Source organism: Echinops telfairi, unplaced genomic scaffold (genome assembly GCF_000313985.2).
Source record: "Echinops telfairi isolate 266 unplaced genomic scaffold, ASM31398v2 ScPeMD7_3;HRSCAF=10, whole genome shotgun sequence".
Classification (NCBI taxonomy): Eukaryota; Metazoa; Chordata; class Mammalia; order Afrosoricida; family Tenrecidae; genus Echinops; species Echinops telfairi.
Genome location: NW_022103899.1, coordinates 51,586,035 through 51,609,893, shown reverse-complemented (window position 1 = coordinate 51,609,893; position 23,859 = coordinate 51,586,035). Strand labels below are relative to the sequence as shown.

General features: G+C 44.4%; 1 protein-coding gene across 1 annotated transcript in view; it reads left to right on the top strand.

Moving 5' to 3' along the window:
• Positions 1-16,195, top strand: part of DOCK10 (dedicator of cytokinesis 10) — a 200,867-nt gene extending 184,672 nt beyond the window's left edge. Inside the window, exons 51-56 of the mRNA XM_045294740.1 lie at positions 1,315-1,461; positions 4,531-4,741; positions 6,467-6,657; positions 9,411-9,511; positions 9,694-9,832; positions 14,875-16,195. Coding sequence (XP_045150675.1) covers positions 1,315-1,461; positions 4,531-4,741; positions 6,467-6,657; positions 9,411-9,511; positions 9,694-9,832; positions 14,875-14,991 — 906 coding nt within the window. The 3' untranslated portion in view covers positions 14,992-16,195. The remainder of the gene's footprint in view (positions 1-1,314; positions 1,462-4,530; positions 4,742-6,466; positions 6,658-9,410; positions 9,512-9,693; positions 9,833-14,874) is intronic.
• The last annotated feature ends 7,664 nt before the right edge of the window (positions 16,196-23,859 follow it).

Genomic DNA, 23,859 nt, shown 5'->3' with positions numbered 1-23,859 from the left:
ATATAAATTTTAATCATTTTTTTAAACTGTCATCATACAGATGAATATTTGAATCATTCGGTTTTGACGATTTGCCTCATTTCAGCCACGAATAATATGGCTTTGAGTAATATTTCCCCCCCATAGTGGAGATACTTTAAATGCTAAATACGATGACCAAAAAAATGCAGACAGATTTCTTTTTGATCTCCATTAGCTTCACCCAGTCCTCCAAAGTCATTTCCTTGAAGATCCACCCGAAGAAACCAGGTGTCTTTAAGTTCTTAACAACCCCCTCAATTTAATATGGTGAGGCCACCTGCCTTCTTCACACATCTCTCCAAAGAGGAGGAACTTCAAGCATGGCCTCCTTTAGAAAACCTTGAATAATGGGAAAGACACTTTATTCTGTTTCAAAACAGCCCCATAAATTAATGAGAAGAAAAGCATGTGTTCCTGTGGAATTGGGCTGTGGTTGCTAGCCTTTCAATCCTTTAAGGTCTAGCTTGCTACGAGTATGAAATGGAATGGTGAGATGACATATCCCAGCAGCATCTGCCAGGAGAGCGGGAACGGTTCACACACAGACACACAGCCACACTACGACACCACCCCGTGACCTGTTACAGTCTTGGAAACCTAGGAGTGGGAATCAAGGAAATGGCAGAGAACCTCTGAGAGGTGAAGCTGCATCCGGGCCTTGAAAACATAGCGGTGTGAAGTTACTGTGAAAGAGGATTTGGAAGAGTGATATAAAAGGAGGCTTTAAACAAAATTTGTGAAAAGTTGCATTTCTTTGTCCTTCCATTTTGCACAAAAATGTTGTCGCCCGCTCCACTGTGTTTCCTACCACAGCGCTGGCACAGAGCATGGTGTTCTTCTAACATGATGTGGGATGCAGGTCGGTTCCTCTAGAACCTTGACCTGCTTAGACAGTGTCCCTATGCTAGTTGCCAAGATGAGTAGCCTTCCTTATGAAAAACAAGACTGCTCTCTGAATAACGCTCCGAGATTCACCACGTTGTGCTCAGCCACAGGTCTCCACGTGAGGGCACGCTGCTCCGACTGACAAGCCGGCATTGTCATTCTTTGTCACAAAATAGGCAGAGCTCTTTGTCCTGACTAGGGAAGGTTTACCCTGTTGTCGAACAAATTCTAGCATCTTTTCTTGTCTTTGGACTTTGGTTGTTAAGCGTGCTAATCAGTGTCCCGCAAGACAACCAGGAGATTTTGGGGGGTTATGGATGGATTTTTGAGTGAATGGATTTTGCTTGACTTATAATATATTGCTGGAGTTCTCAAATGAAAGTGGTGGTTATTATCTGTCTTCCATAGGGATTTTTTGAAGAAGAAGAAGGCAAAGAGTATATTTATAAAGAGCCGAAACTAACAGGTCTCTCGGAGATTTCCCAAAGGCTGCTCAAACTCTATGCAGATAAATTCGGCGCAGACAATGTGAAGATCATCCAGGATTCCAACAAGGTACAGCGCAATCAGGAAAATCAGCGCTCGTGCAGGAGCTTAGATCTCATTGGTTTATGTAATGTATAAGCTACATTATTTAATTTTTTATTTTTATTATTTGGGGCCTGCCTGTGAAGTAGCTATCCGAACTGGTTGAGCGTTTGGGCATTTCAAATTTGGGATTTTTTTAATGGGATGATGGCGTATTTGGTGATGTTGTTTTACAAAAGCAAAACTGTTTTTACGTGGTGATTTAAGAAATGTTAGGCATGTCCTTGAAACAAACGACTGAACTCTTTGTTTCTCCCCTGGGTTATTTGAGTAGCAATCAACGCCTTGGTTGGAGAGATCAGTTCCAGTGGTAAAATTGAGGAAATAACAAGGAGAGAGTCATTATTCAATCAAGAGAGCTCTGTCTGCACTTTAAAACCATTCATTCCCGATAACTGTTTTCAATGATGGTAGCAGACTTACTGATGATATACCTGTGAGCATCCTACTTCCTCCTCATGGCTCCAGGACACAGATGGTTTCTCCTCTGATGAGTTTTCTCGGGTTCTTCTTATCTCCTTGTACTTATGCAGCCAACCTCCATGCCAGGCACAGGACCAGGAGCCGGATGACAGGCAATCTTTCTTCCAGAACTCATAGTTTGCATGGGGCTAAGAAGAGAAGGCGTTAACGAGCTCATTAAATAGAGACCTGATCCAGCTTGCGCAGGCATGGCCCAAGGGAGGGTCTTTGGAAGAGCTCATCTTTGGCGAGGCAGCACTTCATCGAGGAAGTGAGGTCTGGCCAAGAATCGAGGATGAGAAGGTGGTAGCTAGAGGTCAAGGGCTTTCTGAGAAGGATGCGCACATAAAATAAATGCAGGGGGGCGGTATGCTTAGAGAGTGGCAGACGTGAGCACCCATGTTGGATGAAAGAACATGAGAGGAAATTGTGATGGAAAAGCTGGTTGGTGCCCAATTATAAAGACAAGTATGGGCCGCAAAGAGTTGTTGTTAGGTGCCACCACGTCGGTCTGAGCCATAGCAACCCTGTGCATGGCCGGACGAAGGCTGCAGAGTCCTGTGTCATCTTCACCACAATTGTTCCTATGCCTGAGCCCATTGATGCAGCCACTGTGTCCCTCCAGGTCATCGAGGGACTTCTTATCTTGACAACCCCTCAACTGGACCAAGCATCATGTCCTTCTCCAGAGACGGGTCTCTCCTGACGATAGGTCCAAAGTCTGTAAGACCAAGTCTTGCCACCTTTTCCACTAAGGAGCAAGCTGGCCTTCCTTCTTCCAAGACCGATTGGGTTGTCCGTTTAGCATCCATGGTCCTTTCAGTATCCTTCTCTGGCACAATTCAAATGCATCAGTTCTTCCACAGTCTTTTTCAATGTCCAACCAAGAACAGACAGTGAAGGACCTGGCTCCCCACTTCAGAGGAAGAAGCCGCTGAAAACCGTATGCACAGCTTCAAAGCCATGAGGAGGGTCTGCTTTTATGTTCCTCTTACAAAGCTGGAAGTGGGACCATTGTGGGCATGCCATCATGGGGTGTAGGTAAATGTTACTGAGAAAGCACCCAATGTTCTCAGCTTGAAATTTTCAAGCACATGTTCTCTCAAAGGAGGCAGAGCTAGAACCACTGTGGTGGTGGCAATCCTAAAGAGAGAGAGAGAGAGAGATCATGGTGGAATGACAAAAATGCCAAGTTTAGGGTCAGATGAACTGGAGTCTCCATTTGACCACTGGTGGTCTTAGAGACATGAGTTGACAACTCAGAGTTTCCATCTTTATCAGCTGTGAAATGGCTACAAGTACATCCGTCTTAACATGTCTGTATTACTAGCATAACAATGAAATTCCTAAGCATCCTCACGTCTGTGGGACGTGGTAGTCAATAGATGGGTAAAATGAGAGAGAGAGCTATAAAAGAAGTTTGAAAAGTCTTCATGGCTTCATGATAAAGGGAAGTACACATTTTCTCTTCAAATATTGAAGGAAATGCCCTGCCTTTTCCTATAGTCAATCATGTTTGCTATTTCACACCCATTATGAAGCAAAGATGTTCATTTTGATAACAGAGGTCTGCTTGACATTTTTTGTTGCTTCGTGTGCCTGCGAAAGCTGCATCGTGAGTCGGGAAGAGCAAAGATTTTGCGAGACAATGACTAGGGAAAACTGAAAGAGACTTGATACGGCGGCATTGCTATTCTTGAAGAATATTGACGACACCATTGTATGCCAGAATCATTAACAAATCGGTCTTGAAAGAAGCACAGCAAGAAAATCCCTTAGACGTGAGGATGATCAAACTCCATTTCACAGACTTTGGATATGTGCTCGGAAGCACCAGTCCCTGGAGAAGGGCATCATGCTTGGTCAGGTAGAGCGTCGACAAACAAAAGAGGAAGGCCCTCCACAAGATGAAGTGACTCCGTGTCACCATAGGAGACTCAAACATAGCCACGTTCATGCACAGGGTGCGTAACCAGGCCGGGTCCCCTCCTATTGTCCACCATCGGGGCGTTGTTCATTGGAGCTGGCTTGATGGCACCTAATAGCAGCAGCTACCAGAACAGCATTAGAAAATCAACCTCTAGAATGACTTGCTGCGAATAAGAAAAGATTTGCTACCATGGTATGGACAAGTCAGATAACATAGGGAGTAAATAAAGAGCCTTCCTCCACATTAAAAGCCCAGTGCCAGTGCCCCCATGCAGGGGTACGGCTGAACCATAAAGGGACAACCCTAGTGTATTCAGTAGTGTGCATTCTAGACCAAGGTGACTGGACAGTCATTGCAGAGGAGGAAAGCATCATAACATGGGGAGCATATGTAGCAGACTCTCAACCTCTAGAGATCCGACCCCCGTCTGACCTTTGTTCCTTCAGCTGGACCAGAGGCCGTCCTGCTGCTCTTGCTAAGCTCTCATCCAACCCTGAAACTATGCGGTGGCCCATGTTTCTCCAAGAGATGAGGGACATTCACCTGGGGATGCGGCCTGGGGGAGAGTGGGACATGCAGCGCTTGCTGCATATCTTTCAGGAGCACCTCACAGCAATTTCTTTACCCATAATGTGTTCACACAGGTCAACCCCAAGGATTTGGATCCCAAATATGCCTACATCCAGGTAACCTACGTCACCCCATTCTTTGAGGAAAAGGAAATCGAGGACCGGAAGACAGATTTTGAAATGCATCACAACATCAACCGCTTTGTCTTTGAGACACCCTTTACCCTGTCTGGCAAGAAGCACGGCGGAGTGGAGGAGCAGTGCAAGCGGAGGACCATCCTCACAAGTAGGTGCAGGGGCACCTGGCAGGCATCCGGCCTCGCCGCAGAGCGGGTTCCTCTGGAAAGCAAAGCCTCCCTGCCCGTGCTGATTGCAAATGTGTGCCTGTCGGCTGCTCTACTAGGAGTTCCTGGGTAGGGCACACCATGGACACATTCAAGTGCTAGTTGAATAGTTGGAGGTTGAGTCCACCCAAACTCACCTACTGCCTTCGGTCAATTCCAGCTCATACCGGAGCTGCAGGGCAGAGTATAGGTGTACTGTGTACAGACAGACAGACGGCACAGTAACTGGTAGGTTCGAGGGTTCACTTTTCAGTGAGTAGCCATAGCTAAGCCTACGATACCATCACAGCTCCAGGAGTGGATCCTAAGGAAGCACAAGGAGAGCCTGCAAACAAAGGCTTGCCAACCCCTGGTGTGCAGTGCTACTCCGGCCTACAGGGAAGGGCACCATGAGTTGGGATCAACTCGGTGGCGAATGTGTTTTATTTGATACTCAATGAGATGCCTGAGAACTCAGCCTGAGGGGTAACCGTCAGTCATTATTTAACTCACTTCTTGCCTTTATCTCTGACCATCCTCAGAGCCATGGCGTCAGTGTCTTGGGAAAGGCACTCTGAAAATTCCACTCCTCTCTCTCTCCCTTCCCTGAATCTACCCTCAGTTCGTTGAGAGTTAGAAGTTCTAATAAGTGTGTGCTTACTAACCACACTGTGATTATGGCTTCTCGTCTCTTGGACTCAATGCTGAGAGATTTCCAGCAGCCTCTTCCTCACCCCCTGTTCTGATGAGGTCCATTCTGATGCAAGTCATCTTTTTGTTGGCTCACCGAAAATTCAATGAGTGCCTATTTGTGCCTAAAAGTAATGTTCCAGATGCTGGCACTTAAAACAAATAAGTATCCTTGTCCTCTGGGTATTCATAACTGAGTAAGAGACAAAGAGCCAAGTAGAGCAAGAATATCAACATGAGGATGGCATGGGAACACCTGAGCGGTGATGCTAAAGCAGACTGATGGGGAAGGAGATGAGCCAAGGGATTTGCTGCTGAGTGTTGGATTATTCCAGGGGCCCAGGGAGAGTCATGCTATCCAAACTGAGAAGCAGGAAGCTTATCCAGGAATAATAAGGAAAAAATGTTTGGGGATAAAATTCTCGTAATATATACTAAAACAAGAAACCAAACTTTTTTCCCTTGTGTTGATTCCAGCTTAAAGGAACCCTATAGGATGTTGTAGGACTGCCCTATGGAATTTCCCAGGCAGTCCTCTAGACAGAATCAGATGGCTGCATCTTTTTTCCCACTGACAGATAGTGAGTTTGAACCATTGACTTTTGAATAGCAGCCAAATGCTGGCTCCTTGCACATGTACAGCTCACTGTCGATCTAGTGAAGCATTCCTTCTTGTGCTTAGTGAAACCTGTACTGAAATGCATATCGGTGTAACAGCTGCAGCCATCTGCATTTTGTGAGGCTCTGACTATTTCAATCTAGCCCTGCGGGTGACACATGACCCCCAGCTAAGCAGAAAGTACAGGGCTGGCCAAAGTGGTGGAGGCAAACGTTAGATTTGTGAGACCCTGGTACATAGGAGGAAAAAATAACCCAGAAACACAAATGCCCCACAGGATAGATATGGCTCCATGGCAGGAGAAGGCCCAGGATCCCAGGGGACCCTGGCTTCTTCACTCACCCACCCCTTCTGCGTTTCTTCCATTGCTTGTTTGCAGCGAGTCACTTGTTCCCCTATGTGAAGAAGAGGATCCAGGTGGTCAGCCAGTCCAGCACTGAACTGAACCCTCTTGAAGTGGCCATTGATGAGATGTCCAGGAAGGTCTCTGAGCTGAACCAGCTCTGCACCCTGGAAGACGTGGACATGATCAGACTGCAGCTGAAACTGCAGGGCAGCGTCGGCGTGAAGGTGAGCTTGGCCCACAGCTAAGGGAGACTTGGTAGAAAAGACCTTGGGGTTTCTTAAGTGTTTTCCTAAAGGAGATAAGAAACATTTTTCTTGATTTTTTTTCCTGTTTGCGATACCACCAACTCTGTAATTTGGGTTTTAAGAAGCAATTTCATTACCAATACTTGAGGGTAGCAAACACCTTTCTGCACATGCCTTGGTTACCTGGGTGGTTTTCCTATGACTGTGGCCTTGACTCCTGACCCCATGTGGAGCAGAGCTGGTCAGAGGAGGTTTCTTGATGGTCGTCTTTTAGTCAGAGCACACACTGGGTGTCAAGAACCACTCACAGGTCATGAACGGAGATGCAGGGAGGGAATTGTGGCCTTTTTCCCACAGAACCTCTGGTGCCAAGCATAAGTCACTGGGCCCCAAAGGTCTGAATACAATTCCCTTTTCCTTAATCCTCCTACCTCATCTTTGGCTAAATTTTCATAAACGTGTTCAAAAAGCAAATGTTAAAAAGGTTTACTAGTTCATAAGTGGTCCCAAAGGGACTAGCTGTCCCTCCCAGAAGGTGACTGTGAATATACTTAATAAGCTCTTTGCAAGAGGATGATTCACCTTTAGGAAAGCCCACAGGGCTGGTATAGGGGCTAGATTCTTCGTAGAGCATTTGCCACTGCTGGACCGGAAGCTCCAAGGAGAGGCTAGGGTTCATGGATACCAGAGGCGTGGGGGCCAGGCTGACAGCTACCCAAATGGCAGGCAGGTGTGGTCCTGACTGGAGGATGGCAAGACAGAAGCTCTGGCCAGGGTCTGGTCTAGGCTTTCATATACACACCTTCATTCACTGATGGAGAGTCATAATAGTTTGCTATATTAACATAATGTTTTTAATTAATGCAAAATGTCTACGATGAGCAAAGTACTAATATTTTCCACAAAGCCAGGGTCCGTCACAGTGCCCTGCCAAGCTGTATCAGTGCATGGGGCAAAAGGAAACATTTGTCATTGTGATTGTGTCATCCTTCTCCTCTGCTCCACCCCTTCTTGTCTGCGTCCCCCATTGGTTGATCCCAATAAAGAGCCACCAGACCAGGAAGCTGTGGTCAGAGTCCATAAGGACAGCCATCCTGAGCACAGCTCAGAGTCGGGGAGAACAGGAGGTGCTCCGGTAGCACAAAGCAACATGCCCAGAACGGCCACCTCAGTCTACAGCATAGGCAACCCACTGAGCCCTGGGCCCCTGCAGACTGTCAAATGAGCTTTGTTTCCTCCTTCATGCCCCTTATTTATTCCAAGGCCCAAAGCCAAAATGAAAGGTCCCATACAGTAAATGACATAGACTGCCCCACTAGTATGATCCTCCTAAATGTGCGAAAATACCATATATACTCGAGTATAAACTTACCCGAATATCAGCCAAGGCAACTAATTTTACCACAACAACTGCATTAAAAATGTGTTGAAAAACTTGGCTTATACACGAGTATATATGGTAAATAGGACCTGACATTATGCAAGGCATCCGAGTGGCACAGTGGGTTAAAGGGGGGCTGCTAGCCGTTTGTACCCACCAGTTGTGCCAAAGATTTACAATCTCAGAAACCATATGAAGCCATTCTACTCTGTCCTACAAGGTCATTATGAGATAGGATCAACCCGGTGGCAGTGGGTTTGGTTTGATTTGGTTTAGCATTGCACATTCATTTGGCAAATCTTACAAGTGCATCCATGGGTATGAATTCCAGTAAGCCAGAATGCGAAGTGGAACACTTGGCATATATCCCATACCACTACCAATATCAAATGTCTTCAATTAATACCCATGCATTCATTTTAGTCCTAACAGAAAACAATAGCATATCATACATTTGATTTCACGGATATTCGTTTAAATAAATGTATGAAGGTGAGTAAAACGGAACCTTTGTCAATGAGATTCTGCAAGCGGCAGTTCAATCAGTAAGCAGATGTGACAAAAAGATATAATGAGCAAGTGACTGAAATTTGGCAAGGATGACAGGGCGTGTAAGCTCCCATACACCACCCCATGGGTGGTGTGAATCATGCATGGGTTCAGCTGTGACCCAAAGGTGGGAGGTTGCAGTCTACTCTGAAGCACCTGGGAGAAGGACGTGGGGGGTTACTTCTGAGAAATCAACTATGGAAACCCAGTGGAGTACAGCTCTCCTCTGACTCAGAGACAGCTCAGTGGCTAAGTGTTGGGCTGCTAACTGAAAGATCGGTGGTTTAAACCCACCAGTCCCTGCACAGAAGAATGAGGAGGCAGCCATCATTCTTCTGTAAAGATTCACTTTTTCAAAAACCCCGTGGAGCAGTTCTAGTCTGTCCCAATCCGAAGTGACCCGATGGCAATGGGATGCAATAGCTGATTGACGGACCCCTGGCGACTCAGTGATTAAGCAGTTGCTGCTAACTGAGATGTCAGCAGTGTAAAAAACACTATTCCCCATGCCACAGGTGAGAGATGGGGCACTCTGCTTTGCAGTCTTGAAAATCCCACGGGGCTGTCCGTTAGGGTGGATAAGAGTGACAATCAACTTGAAGACAATGAGGTTAGTAGCTGATTGACGTGTTGGAGAACAGCAGACAAGAGAGGCAGACAGGGCGGTAGGGGACAAGGCAGTGTACGAGGAGCAGGTGTCCCATGATTGATGCAAACAATTGCTGCTGCTTCCAGCTGTGGAGGGTGGACTAGCTCCATGGAGGAGATAGGTTCACCTTCTGCCAATACTCTTCCCCCATAGGTTAATGCCGGACCCATGGCCTACGCAAGAGCTTTTCTTGAAGAAACCAATGCAAAGAAATACCCGGACAACCAAGTAAAGCTTCTAAAGGAAATCTTCAGGTAAGCTTGTCGTTGTTGTTATTGGAATGTGATTCCTTAAGACCCTTTAGACAAGAAGTCATAAATCTCTCAGGAAGCTCCTTAACCAACCCTCTTCTTGGCGGCGGAATCGAACAGCAACCATACTTTGGGTTGGCGCTGTCTCTGGCTTATTTTTTATTTGCTTACTGCTGTCCCCAAAGACAATTTGCAGATGCCTGCGGGCAGGCCCTTGATGTGAACGAGCGTCTAATCAAGGAGGACCAGCTGGAGTACCAGGAAGAGCTGAGGGCCCACTACAAGGACATGCTCAGCGAACTCTCCACTGTCATGAATGAGCAGGTGAGGTTCTGTGGTGTGGTTGGAGCAATGGATGCATGGAACGCACCCATTTTATTCCTAGCATAAGAAAGGACCAGAATGCTGTGTGCTTGCTGCAGCTGAAACCACTGCACCTTAAATGTTGCAGCATGGTCCTTTCCACCTAGGCCCAGCTCACCTGGCCTCAATGAAAGACCAGGTGGGGGAGGGGAAGGACTGGATTAAAGGAGAGACTTTAAATGCTTTCTGCAGTTTGCAGGGGTGTGTATTCCTAATATATATATATATATGACTGGATTAAAGGAGAGACTTCAAATGCTTTCTGCAGTTTGCAGGGGTGTGTATTCCTAATATATATATATATATGAGCTTGTTGGTTTCCAGAACTGATGGGTCCTCTTTGTCACTAAGGGACACCGAGTGACATTCCCAAAAGGGTGTGTTCCCACTCCTGCCATCACTGCTCCAGGACTTCACAAATCTTCCTCCCCTGCCACTTCTCCTTGAAAGGGGACACGAGTCCCTGCCATTGTGCGCTCCCCAGCTCTGGCCCTGGGACTCTGCATGCTCAGCGAGAGAGCCAAGGTGGGCTCTGCCCATTAAGATTCTCTACAGAGACTGTGCCTCCTGAAGGTTGATCAAGTTAGAATAAGGCCCCACTCATCTCACAAGCAAATTGGCCAGGATTTCTGGCATATGTTTAGCATTTTTTATAGGGCCATGGAAAAAATATATGGGCCTCCCATAATCACAGTACTTGGGGGAGGGGGGGGCATGTATGAGAGTGGAGCAAGCATGCTGAAGATCAAGTAGTCACAAGGCAAGTGTTGCTTCATTCAACTACTATCCAGGATCCATCAGTGCACTCACTTGACCTGTAGCTGTCAGCACTGTGGCCCTTCCTGGGAGCGACATGTGCTCTGTACAGAACTGGACTCTGCCTCCAGGCGCCCTACTCATGGTGTTCACTCCCTCCCTTCCTTGCGTGGTGATCTATTAACACAACCCATGAAATGCGGTCTAGAGATCCTTCATCCTAATTGCGTTTCCCCAAATATGTATCCTGTGCCTTCCCTGTTCTTCTAACCTCCATTTTTAAGAATCCACGCTGCTGTTGGGTGTTGTCTAGTCAGTTCCAACACACAGCTGCTTGATGTAAACTAAGCACAAAACCGTGTCCAGTCCTGAGTCGTCCTCCCAGCAGTTTCTTCGTTTGAGCTTGTTGTTGAAGCTTCCGTGTCATTGGAGGACTTCCTCTTTTCTTTCCTTTCCTTTGCTCTCCCATTATGTTAGCTCCACAGTAGAAAAATGTCTGTTTGCTTATATCCCAGAGAATTTCTCTTCCCAGCTAAAAATTCTTCCTAGTCAAGATGCTAATAGTTTGGGCTATCTAATGAAGTAATTAGGAATTTAATACTCCAGAAAGACACCTTGATATACTACAATGGGAATGATAAAGCTAGCAGTGTAATCAAAAGAATGAACATTGCATTTGGATGAGGGAATCCTTCCCTCCCACTGTAAATTAAATCTGATCTTGAAACTTTGTGCAAAAATGTTTTTCTCTTTTTTTCCTGACAGCTCTGTTGTGGTCCATGTTTATACAGCTTCTGTTCCTCTGTGTCTAGTATTTCCCTCAGTACTGTAAGCAAAAGTGGTATGTTTTTCTTTCTTAAAACTACACTGTCTTTTATGGCCTTCTGTTTTATCTGTCTTGTCTTAGCTGTTCAGTTTTCCCCAGATAAGTCCATAGTGGTTAGTGTTCTCTAAGTTTTTTTTTAATCAGAGCAACTGTATGTCCATTTCCGAGTTAGCTGACATCAAATAAAAGAACCTACTGGTTACAGCTAAAATTAACAAGAGAATATAACAAAAAAATGCATGTTTCACTGATTTCTAAACTACACTTGAGTTCATTTGTACCCCAAGCAAAGACAGACTATAGCCCAAAGTGGTAAAACAGAAGTCAAAGAAAAATACTAGGTGATTAAAGGTAATGGGAAAATCATTTCTTTTCCTGAGAACCTTTGCTAGGTAAATAAAATTTAAAAGATATGAAATTAATTTTTAAAAACAGACCAATAAATATCCTCTAATCCAGCAGTCCCACGACTAGGTATGTCATCCTAGAGAAATAAGAGCTGAGACATGAACAGACATGTGCATAGTCATGGTGATGGTAGTAGCGCTGTTCACAACTGCAAAACGATCATACCACCCACAGAAGTGTAGACAAACACACTGGTACATTCACACAATGGATTTCTGTGCAATGGGGAAGAATAAGGGTGTATCTATGAACCACCTGGCTGAACCTATCAGGCTGAGTGAAACAAATCATTCACAAAAGGACAACTCGTCTATGGGAGCGCCATGATAAGAAGTGAAGAGAAAATTTTAACACAAGAAGAATCATCCTTTGATGGTTACCACAGGTGGAAGGGGCAATGACAGGGGAATGATTACATAGAGAGTGTGTACATATTAATGTGTGAAGGAGGAGGCGAAATATAAGTCAGCAACAAAAAAAGATGAAGCAAAGGTAGAAACTGGGAGCATACTAAAGTTAAAGGCAACGAAGGTAAACACGACTATCTGCACAGTCCTCCAATGGCAATAATCTATTATGGGATACGTGGACAGATGCCAAAGGTGGGGGGAGGAGAATGGGGCCACCCACCTGGGGATGTGTGGGTTTGATAAAGACTATTTCTACAGATGTATGAACCTCTCCTGCACGTAGACACATGGACATGGTAGAGCATACAGAGGGCAGGTTATGAAAACCAGTTACCCCTAACCAAACACCTTGAGCGTGGGAATTGCAGAGCCGAGGGTCTCAAGACCCTCGTTTCAAGGGACACCAAGGGCCATCAGCCTAACAGAGATCACAGTGTTCTCTGTCCTGCTTGGGTGAGTAGTGACTGAGACCTTAAAGGCTTATGTGTAGCCATGGAAGCTGTACTAATAGGACTCGCCCCAGCCAAAACCCAAAAAAGGTAGAAGAAACGTGAAGCTTTATGAAAACAATTAGCCCAGTGGACCCTGCAACCCTCAGCATCCATGACCCTGAGACGAGAAGATCTAGATCAGGCGTCCTCAAACTACGGCCCATAGGCCACATGCGGCCCGCCGAGGACATTTATCCGGCCCACCAGGTGTTTTTGCCCCGTTTTGCTTTTCACTTCAAAATAAGATATGTGCAGTGTGCATAGGAATTTGTTCATAGTTTTTTTAAAACTATAGTCCGGTTCTCCAACGGGTCTGAGGGACAGTGAACTGGCCCCTGTTTAAAAAGTTTGAGGACCCCTGGGCTGGATAGTACCCAGGAACCACCGCCGATACCTCTGCAAGAGTCACATGAAGTTTCCTCAATTGAGTGGGAGAAAATGCAGAACAAAATTGCAAATCATTCAAAAAGACTAGGATCACTGGTCAGATAGAGGCTGGTCTAGAGCTCCTAACCTTGAGTCACCCTTTAGACCTGGAACTGAACTCACCCTTCTGACTCAATGTTCGCCCACAGAGGGGTCAGATCTGTGAGGGGAACCATAACCCCCCCGAGGTACGCACACCTGAGATTGCACACATTGGAGATGCAGAGAGCAGCGTTTGCTCAAGGACAAAGTTCAGAAAGCAGGGAGGTGTAGGGAGGAGGAAGGACAAGGAAAACTGCAGGGAACACGAATAAGACAACCCCCAAAGGATGTCGAGCCCGTTTTGACACACGGCGGCTCCAGGTGACGAAGAACTGTTCGCGGGTCTTTGTAGGCTTCGACCTTGACCGGACGGAGCAGATCGCCGGGGCTTTCCTGAATGGATTGAGACCACCAAACTTTCCTTCTGAGCTGCCAGCTTTTATAAAGTGCCTTGGAAAGTGAAAACAGAAATAAACGTGTACGCACTCAGCAGACACAGAGTAGAATCTACTCGGTGGGTCTCTCAGACTGTAAATCTGTATTAGATGAGAAAGCCTCCTCTTTCTCCCACCAGCTGCTGGCAGGGTTTGAACTGCTGGCCTTGCTGTTTGCAGCCCAACATACTGAGGAATCTACCAAAGGAAATAATTATCAATTCTACCTTAGACGAGGTGTGAAGTACAGGCCACTGCCAGTGTGGTAACGTGTGTGTGAGGTTCATAGGCCTATCTCCCTCCAGAGGCAAGGGAAAATATTTATTAAACTTCTTCTGGAGGGCTCAAGTAGAAAGAAGATGTTTGGGAAATGATGATGGCAACATAAGTACAAATGTGCCTGATACAATGGATGTATGGATTGTGATAAGAGCTGTAAGATAAAGTGATTTATAAGAAACAAAAACATTTTTTTAAAAACTTCTGTCCAGCAGCACAATTTAGAGATGCCTGTGTTGTTGTTGTTGTTGTTGTTGTTGTTGTTGTTTTTGATACATGGAGAACAGGAAAGTCATTAAGCATATTCATTTTATTTCCAAACTTAAAGGCAATTTTAAAACTGATATTTCTAGATTTTTTTAAAAATTAAATTTCTTTGAATCTCCCTTTTTGATAAATCACCATTTTATTGTTCTGGTAGATTTGGCAATATCCAGTAGAAATGATACGAAGAGAACAAAAGCGATTAGAGCCGTGACTCAAGATAGGTTCTGTTCCACATTTGCCATGGACTCTCTGAAAGTGAAAGAGTTTTGTGAAGTGACTTCAAAGATAGCCAGGAACCCACCTGGATCGAGGGCACTCCTGACATGCGCACATTTCCCATGGGAATAGAAACCATGCGTCTGGGTGGAGCAGTCCAAGGAGGGCAAGGTTGGGTGTTGACCCCAGGGCCGCAGTTGGGACCCGCCATGGGGGAAAAGATGAGGCTTCACACTCCCGTCAAGATGCGCGGCCTCAGAAACCCACAGGGCAGCTCTACTTGGTCCGACAGGGTCACCATGAGGTGAAAGAGACGAGGTGACAGTGCAGTGTTTTGTTTGTTGTTGGGTTCATTGGTTAGGGTGGCCTCGGGGGTGAAGTTCAAGTTTGGGAATATGCATACTAACTTCCATGTGCTCTGTTTCCTTTCCTCTTGTCCTGGGTGAAGATTACCTACAGGGAAGACCCATCAAGACGCGCAGTGGAGCGACCCTGCACTCGAGTCATTAGCAAGGCGACTGCCACCCTGCCCTCTGGGCCGGGCTCCTCTGGGGCTGAGGTTTGAGGGTGCAGCAGTCCACGCACCTCTAAGAGAACTCTCGACGTTTGCAGCTACTCTCGGGGAAGAGAGAGACAGAATTAATTTATTTGAAGTTTTTATGATGTTTATATATATAGTACACATAATGTGTGTACACACATATATACATACACATCAGGGGGCTTGAAGATTGTAGCAAAATAGAATGAAAAGGTAATAGCATTTCCCATGAACTTCTTGAAGCATCCTCGTATGGGAGTGGCTTCATCCGGGTGGTGTCGTGGGTTCTCAGGTGGGCTGCTAACCCCCAGGGGAGCAGTTTCAAACCCCAGCTACGTGGAGGGAGAAAGAGGAGGCTTTCTGCCTCCTTTAGAGTGACATTCTCTGAAACCCACAGAGGCAGTTCTCTGTTCTGAAGGGTAGCTGTCAGCCAGAATCAAATGATGGCAATGAGTTGTAACTTTTTTTTTAAATACATGTGTACATAAAGGGACTTCAACATATTTGTGGGGAAATGGAATGGAAAAATGATAAAATGTCTCCAAGAACTTGTTGAGGTCTCCTTATTCACATACCTAGGAGCTCTGGTGGCATAAAGGTTATACATTGAGCTGCTAAATGAAAGGTCAGCGGTTTGAAACCACCAGCTGCTCTGAGAGAGAAAGATGAGGCTTTCTGATTCAGTGAGATGGTTCCAGCCTCGAGATCCCACGAGGGCCATCTGACCCTGCTCTCCGGGGTTTCTGTGAGTCAGGGTCAGCTAGATTGTTGTGAGTTGGGATTTTTAAATTTTGTTCACACACACACATACACACACAGTTTTTTCTAACCTTGCTAGCTTGGGAATTTTTCCATCCTCCAGATTTGCACATTTTCGGTGTTTGCTGTCAATTATATATTCAATGCCAAGTCCTAGTACAGTATTTTGAAGGTCAAAGTGAATGTTTTTGTAACATGTAAATAGATAATGTAAAATACATGATTTTTACCAAATGGAAAAGAACCTGTTTAGTTAATACTCCTGAAAGTACTAAAATGATATGATCAAAATGTCAGACAAAATGATATTAATGTTATTTGTGTATGTGTACAAAAGTGTTGATAAATACTAATCTTTAAAGCTAATGGGGTTCCTTTATTTGTAATATATGTCTCTTTAAAGCAATGGGATATGAAATTATGAAATTATTTTGTTGTTAATATAAATAAAAAATACACTTACTTTGCATTCGGTTTTCTCATGGGAGGTAGGTGAGTCACTATTAACACTGGTTTGTTGGACATTTATTACGTGAAATTCTATACACAATACTTAGTATGCTTTATAGAGCAGCCAGGCAGAGAACTCAAAATTCATCTGTAAAGCTCCGATGGAGACCAATTTGGCAGACCAATGGTTTCTAAACCTAAAAGATGATTATAAATACCGTATATACTCGTGTATAAGCCAAGTTTTTCGGCACATTTTTAATGCAGTTTTTGTGGTAAAATTGGGTGCCTCGGCTGATATTCGAGTCAGCTTATACTTGATTATATACAGTATTTGACATAATACATATATAAGTTCATAAGATACAGTAAATTCAAATCTTGAACATTTTTGGTAATTATTGGGGCTATTTACAGTTATTCCAATTCTATGTAAACTCAGGTGGATGCATTTTCCTGCCTTCTTTGAAGTTCGGCGTGGCTGAGGTTTGATTTCTAGCCCAATGTGCCTCAGACAAGCCACCGCGTTTGTCAGAGCTTCCATACTAACGTCAGAAAAAAGGCCTGACCATCAACCTCCGGCCCAGAGGTGACTGCCACCAAAAAAGAAGCATTTAGCTGAGTGTCTATATTTCTGCTATGAAAGCCCACTGTCCACTGTCAGCTTCTCAGAGGAGGGAGGACAGGGCTTGGAACATGTATTTCAATGTGGACATAGATGTCATAAGGGAATACTTGAGAGAGGAACTCTGATTTCTCAGAATTCATTTAGCAGGTGTTATTTTCCCCCAAACAGAGCCCATTGCTTGTACAAACTAAAATGCCCTCCAATCACCTAGATGCACTGGCCCTAACGGGTCTCAGCTTCTTGGTCCCTCACACCTCTCGACCGCTGCTCTGCTTAGGCCAGTGTTACAGAGCCCTTTGTCTCCATCATTAAGTGCCCAGAGGGAAACCATTCCTCCAGCAAACCCCCTGCCTAAAGGTACTCAGCTCTCAAGTGGCATAAAGCCCACTAGTCTCCAGGTTCTGTGCCACCGATGCTGTCATTTCTCAGAAGTTGTTCCTCTTTGGCTCCGGCTGTCCCTGATGTTACTCTTCTTTAGCTCTTTCTCTCTCCCTCCCTCCCCGCTGCCCCCTTTCTCTCAGTCCTCAGTCTAGGAAGTTCTTAGCACAAGGATCCAAAGTCCAAAGGACATAGTCCACTCCTGGCTCTCCTTTCACTGTGGTCATAAAGTCCCTCTTCCTGCCTCCAGAGGGTTCGTTTCAAACCTGTTGTTGTGAGGTGCCATCAAGTGGATTCTGATCCATATCAACCTGTGCACAACAGAGGGAGCCACTTCCCGGTCCTGTCCACTCTCGCCATTGTTCCTATGCATTTGATAAATCAGCTGCACAAGACTTCTTTAAAGTTTTCGAAAACAAAGATGTTACTTTGAGGACTAAAATGCACCTGACTCGAGCCATGGCTTTCTCAATTGCTTCATATGTAAGTGGATGCTGGACATTAAATAAGGAGGCTCAAAGAAGAATTGATTCATTTGAACCATGGTGCTGGCTAAGAATCATGAAAGTATCCTGGACTGCCAAAAATCAAACAGCTCTGTCTTGGAAGAAGTACAGCCAGAATGCTCCTGAGAGGCAAGGATGGCAATGATCCTTTGACTATGGGTAGAAGAACTTCACCAGAGGCTTAATCCCTGTGTGTACCTTGAAAATGAATTTTAGGCTTCCACTGTCTTCACTAGCCTCCTGCCAACTGGTAGTCCATAATTTAAGCTCTGATACCATCCGCTCCTTCAGATTTGGTTTTATTATTTACAATCCTTGGATCACACAGGCGTATGTGCTTCTTCCATGTGGACTTAGTTGATGTCTCACTGGGATGACTGATTGTTTGAAGATAAGACTTTAAGGCCTCAGACACTATTCTTTGTTCTACTGGGCACCATCTAGTTTCTTACCACACTTCGTCATCGCACACATATATTCAGTGAGCTCTTCATGAGGGAAAGTATCAGATAGGACCATCCACATTTTGTAGCCTTTTATAGCCTTTTCAAAATTTGTTTTATTAATCTTTGATTTCACTTCAAATTACGTAATATGACTTTTTGGCAGATATGGCTGCTTTCTGTTCCATCTTTCTTTGTAAATAGCACAATGCTGGATTTATTGCCCCCATGGATGTTCTAGTCCAAAAGACAATATTTCCTCACCAGTCTTGCTGTGTCTCAGTGATTAAATCTCATCACTGAGAGATAAAAGTGAACTTACTGGAAAACATTTTCAGAAAATCTTAGGAAAAGAAGAACTGATAAGCCTTTTTTCTGTTTTTGATTTTCTTTATTTCCTCCTTCTTCCCTGGAGCCATCATGGATCTCTTATTCTCTCTTCATGGAAAAAGACTAGTAGTAACATACTAAAGATGTCAAAGCAGAAAAATAGAAAGAGATTGAACCTAAGAAAATGTTAATCATGCCAGACATTTACTGCCTATTTCAGGAGAGGGGTAAAAAAAAGAAAATTTTTAAAATTACCTTGTTTAAACCAATATTGTTTTCTATAAATTTATAAAATTTCTAATGAATGCAGTCTGCCTCCTTCCCAAATCTTCCCTCACACAAAAAAAATATGAATTCCTATTTCTTTGCTCACACCACATCATTAAACAACTTTAGTCATGTGTGGTTTGTGGTTGTGGCCAAGAAAAATATGACCACGTCCTGTAAAATTGTAATTAAAGACAAACACTTGTATGATAATATTGACTTACAATCACGCTTCTAGAATATTTCACTAAACGAGTTGGCAAAGAATATTGAAAGTATCATGTACTGGCCAACTGTGTAAGAAAATAGTATCTTGGTAGAAATATGGCCAGAGCGCTCCTTGGAGGCCAGGATGGTGACACTCTGTCTTACATGCTTTGAACATGTCAGCAGAGACCAATCCCTCAAAAAGGACATCATGCTTTGTAGAGAGGCATCAAAAGAGGAAGGCTCTTGATGAGATGGGTTGACGCAGTAGCTACCACCATGAGCTCAAGTATAGGACGGCTCAGGCCAGGCAGGGTTTCATTCTGCTGTGCATGGTGTTGCTGGGGTTGAAAACGACTCAGTGACACCTATCAACCAGAAAAGAAGTTGACAAACAAAAATGAAATATTATTATTGAAATATCCACGATTTTAAGAATCAATGAAGAGCTGTCGATGGAAACAGTCATGGTTGAATATTTGGTTCGTGAATACAGGCTTGCCCTGGTGGTATGCAATGGTTACACTAGGGGCCAACTGCATGCAATGGTTACACTTGGGACCAACTGCAAGGTCAGCAGTTCAAAATCAACAGTTGCTCCTTGGGGAAAATACGGAACTTTCTCCTCCTGTTAATCTTTAGTCTTAGAAACCCACAGGGGCAGTTCTACCTTGCCACATAAGATTACTGTAAATTGGTAAAAATTAGATGGCAGTGAGTTTGGTTGGGAGTTCTTAGAATGTAGTGTTGTATTGTTGTTATCAACCCTTATCAACGTCTGCACAACAGAACGAGAAATGAAACCTTGCCCGGTCCTGCGCCGTCCTCGCAACGGTTCATATGCTTGCACCCCTGGTTGCAGCCATTGTGTCCCTCCATCTCGCTGAGGATTAAGGACATTGAATTGCAAGAATTTCCTTAAGAAAAATAGAAGTAATCATTTATCAAGCAAACAAACGAAAAATCCAATGATCTAGTTTCCATTATGAATGGATCTGCAAGAATGGCTCTCTCTCTGTTCGCTTACCAGCTATGATTTTACCTGCATCAGTTTTATTCTTTTTGGTTTTTCCCATGTTACTGCAAAGCTACTAACGAAAAGCTCCAAGATTATAGTCGACTCTACAAGCTTAAAAAAATGGTGAAAACACTTTTTCCCAGATGAGGTTGCTGTTGCCAGTTGCCCTAAAGTTGGTTCTGATTAATAAGACCTTAAATACAACAGAACAAAACACTGCCTGGCCCTGTGCCATCCTTGCGCTTTTTGGTTTTTTGTGTGTTTTTTGTATGTTTGAGCCCATCCATCCAGCCGCTGTGTCAATCTATCTTGGTGACGGTCTTCCTCTTTCCCCCCTCCCTTTTACTTCACTGAACACGATGTCCTTCTCCAGGGACTTGTCTCTCCTGACAACACGTCCCGAGCACGTGAAACTGTCCCATCATCCTTCCTTCAGGAGCATTCTGACTGTACTTCTCTCAAGACACTTGCGTGTTCTCCGGGCAGGCCATGGTACATGCGCCCCCACTCCATCACCACGCCCACTCGCACTCTGTTGTCGTCACAGGCCTATCTGCCTGGATCCTGGAGGGACTGGGGTTCCCACTCCTCTTTTAGACTCGCTCCCCTGCTTTATCAATGAGAACCCTGAAGTTCCTGGGAAGGACCAGCCTTAATGCATTTGATCACCTGTGGATTAGATGAAGTTTGCGTTATCAGCTTTTCACCATTTGAAAAGAGAGAATTATAAGAGTTTAACTCTTCTTCCCAATTGATAGGGAAGTCAGATGATTCCCAAAAGGGATACAGACTGTGACAAGAAAATTGAACTGAATTACAAAGGAATGAGAAACACATCACAGTTGGGAAGAAAAGGTGCTGTCCTGAGTAACGGGCAGTGAGTGGCCTCTGTAAGACTAAGAACAGACGGACTTGTACTGCACTCTAACAGGTCTACTTGGGTCTCGAAAAACACATTATGAACAATTCTGATGTTTTTATAGAATCACTGCTGTCCAATTGATGCCAACTCACAGTAACCTATAGGATGGAGGACAACTGCCCACACAGGGTATCGAAGTCTGTGATCTTTAAGAAAGCAGACTGCCACCTCTGTCTCCCACTGAGGGGCTGGTAGATTGGAACTGAATTATAATCTGACAGCTTTCGCTGCTAAGGATGAAGTAAAAGAGCTGAACAGGAAATGTCAAAGGGCATCTCAAGACAAAGAAGAGCATTATAATGAAAACTGCCACAACCTGGAGTTAGAGAAGCGAAAGGGAAGAACATGTTCAGTATATACCACGCTGAAAAGACTGAAGACAAATCCAAGGCTGCATTTGCAATACTGAAAGATTCTATGGACAAAATATCCATAGTAATTAATGCAGAAATAGGAAATAATGCAGAAAATGCCAAAGACAATGGGAAGAATATGCACAGTCACTGTGCCAAAAACAACTGGCTGACATTCAAGCATTTCAAAAGGGAGAATATGATCAAGCACTGATGGTACTGAAATAAGAAGCTCAAGCTGTCCTGAAAGCAGTCGTGAAAACCAAGGCTCCAGGAATTGTCAGGACACCAATTGAAATGTTGCGACAAGCTGATGAAGCACTGGAGGCACCACTGATCTCCTACTTTAAATCTGCTTTCAAGAGCGAACAGGGCATTATGCTTGGCAAGATAGAAGGGCTGCAAAAAAGAAGACCCTCAGTGATATTGATTGACACAGTGGCTGTAACAATGAAATTCTAGCATAATGATAATTTTCAGGATGGTGCAAGACCTGGCAGTGTTTCGTTCTTTTGAAGAGAGGGTCACTATGGGGCTTAACTAATGCGAAGACAGCATGCAACAACACAAGATGTTCCAGGCTCATCTTACGTCTTTTCTCCGACAGTCCTAGAAGAGCCATTTTCTCGAAAAGCCCTGGTCCCTTTGATTCAAATTGTGTGAAGCTTCCTATGTGGGTGCTAGATAAGCTTGTGGCTGGTGAGTCTCATTGTTTCTCAGTCTTCAGCTCAGTTGACAGCTTGTGGGTGGCTGTGATGCTGGGAGCTACGTTGCTAGTATTTCAAATAGTAGCATTGTCACTCAATGTGAACAAGTTTCAGCTGAGCTTCCCAACTAAGCACACACTAGTCAGAGGGAATAGGATGTTTATTCCTGAGGAATTAGCCACAGTAATCCTTGGGAATAACGCTGTCAGAGACAGTGCTGAGAGAGAAGCCCCCCAGGTTTGCAGGTGTTTGTAGTAACTCTCTGCTGTGCGGAGAGTTGCTGTCAGTGGAAACAGGCTGTATCAAAGGACGCCTGATAGTAAGTATGGTGGTTAAGTACTTGCTGAAGTTGCTCTAGGTCAAGAACCAGACTCTTGTCACATCTTTTAAAAAGAGAGAAAAGTCCTGCGTTCACGAGGGTATGTAAAAATGACAGAAGCCAACTGCATGAACACCCGAAGACCACAGTGGGACCAACGTGATCCACCCAATAAATGAGGTAATTATTTGATTATAATGCAAAATCTAAAATGAGTATCCAGGAGACCATACTTACATAAGTAAATGATTAAACAAATAGATAAGGAAAGAGGAGAGAATAGACAAAATGTTCTTCCCAAGGAATGTGAAATATTTCTATAAATGCTCTTCTTTTAAGAAGCACACAGCCCCCAATGCATAAGCAAGGGCTGCCCGGATGGACTTTTTGCAGAGCACGTTTTGGAAGGAGGGAGGGTGGGGTGGGGACTTTCTATCAGGAAAAAACTGAAAACCACTACCTCTGTCCGGTGATCAAATCAACAGTCAACATCAGCAGTTATAAGTCATTTTGGTAAGGTGTGGTATGAACTTCCTCCCCCAAACTCATAAATTTCATCTAATCCTGAGAAGGGGCCCTGGTGACGTACTGGGGTGATATAGTAGGCTGATAACCTCAAGGCCTTGAGTTTTAATATGGAAAGAATCTATGGAAAATATTAAATGATGCAAGAAGCATCAAAGAGTAGATGGAAGACACAGAATCACAGGGGGTGGGGTAAGGGTCAATATAAAAACATTTCAAACGGTAGCATATGATCAAGAACTGGTGGTTCTGAAGAAGGCAGTCCAAGCTGCACTGAAGGCATTAGCCAATACAAAGCTCAGGAATTGTTGGCGTGCCCAGTGAAACGTTTCAACAATCTGGTTAAGCACTCACTCAACAAATTTGAAAGATAGCTAGCTACTTGGCCAACAGACTGGAAGTGATCCCTAATTTTACCCCTTCCAAAGAAATGTGACCGCACAAATGGTAACATTGCAGAATAATATTATTAATGCTGCATGCAAGTAAGGTTTTGCAGAAGATCAACCAACAAGGTCGCAGCAGTACATTGACAGGTGCTGCCTAAGATTCAGAAGAGGAAGTGGACAAAGGGATATCATTCCTGATGTCAGATGGATCTTGGGGGAAAGTAGAAAATAGCAGAAGCATGTTTACTTGTGTTTCATTGACTCCTCAAAGGCAGCTGTGTGGATCACAACTATTGATATCCCTGAGATGAATGGATGTTCTAAACCACTTCGTTGTGCTTGTGCAGAATCTGTACCTCAAGAGGCAATCATTCTAACAGAACAAGGGGACACTGCATAGTTTGAAATCAGGAAAGGGGTGTGTGCTCTCTCCCCATCCTTATGCCATCTGTATGTGGAACACACAGTCTGAGAAGCTGGACCATGTGAAGAAGAGCGCGGCAGCAGGATTGGAGGAGGGCTTATTAACAACCCGCCAGATGCAGGTGACGTAACATTCCTTTCGGAAAGTGATGAGCACATGACGCACTTGCTGGTCAATCTTAGAGACTGCAGCCTTCAATATGGAATACAGCTCAATGAAAAGAAAATCCAAAATCCTCCCGAATGGACCAATTGCTAACATCAGAAT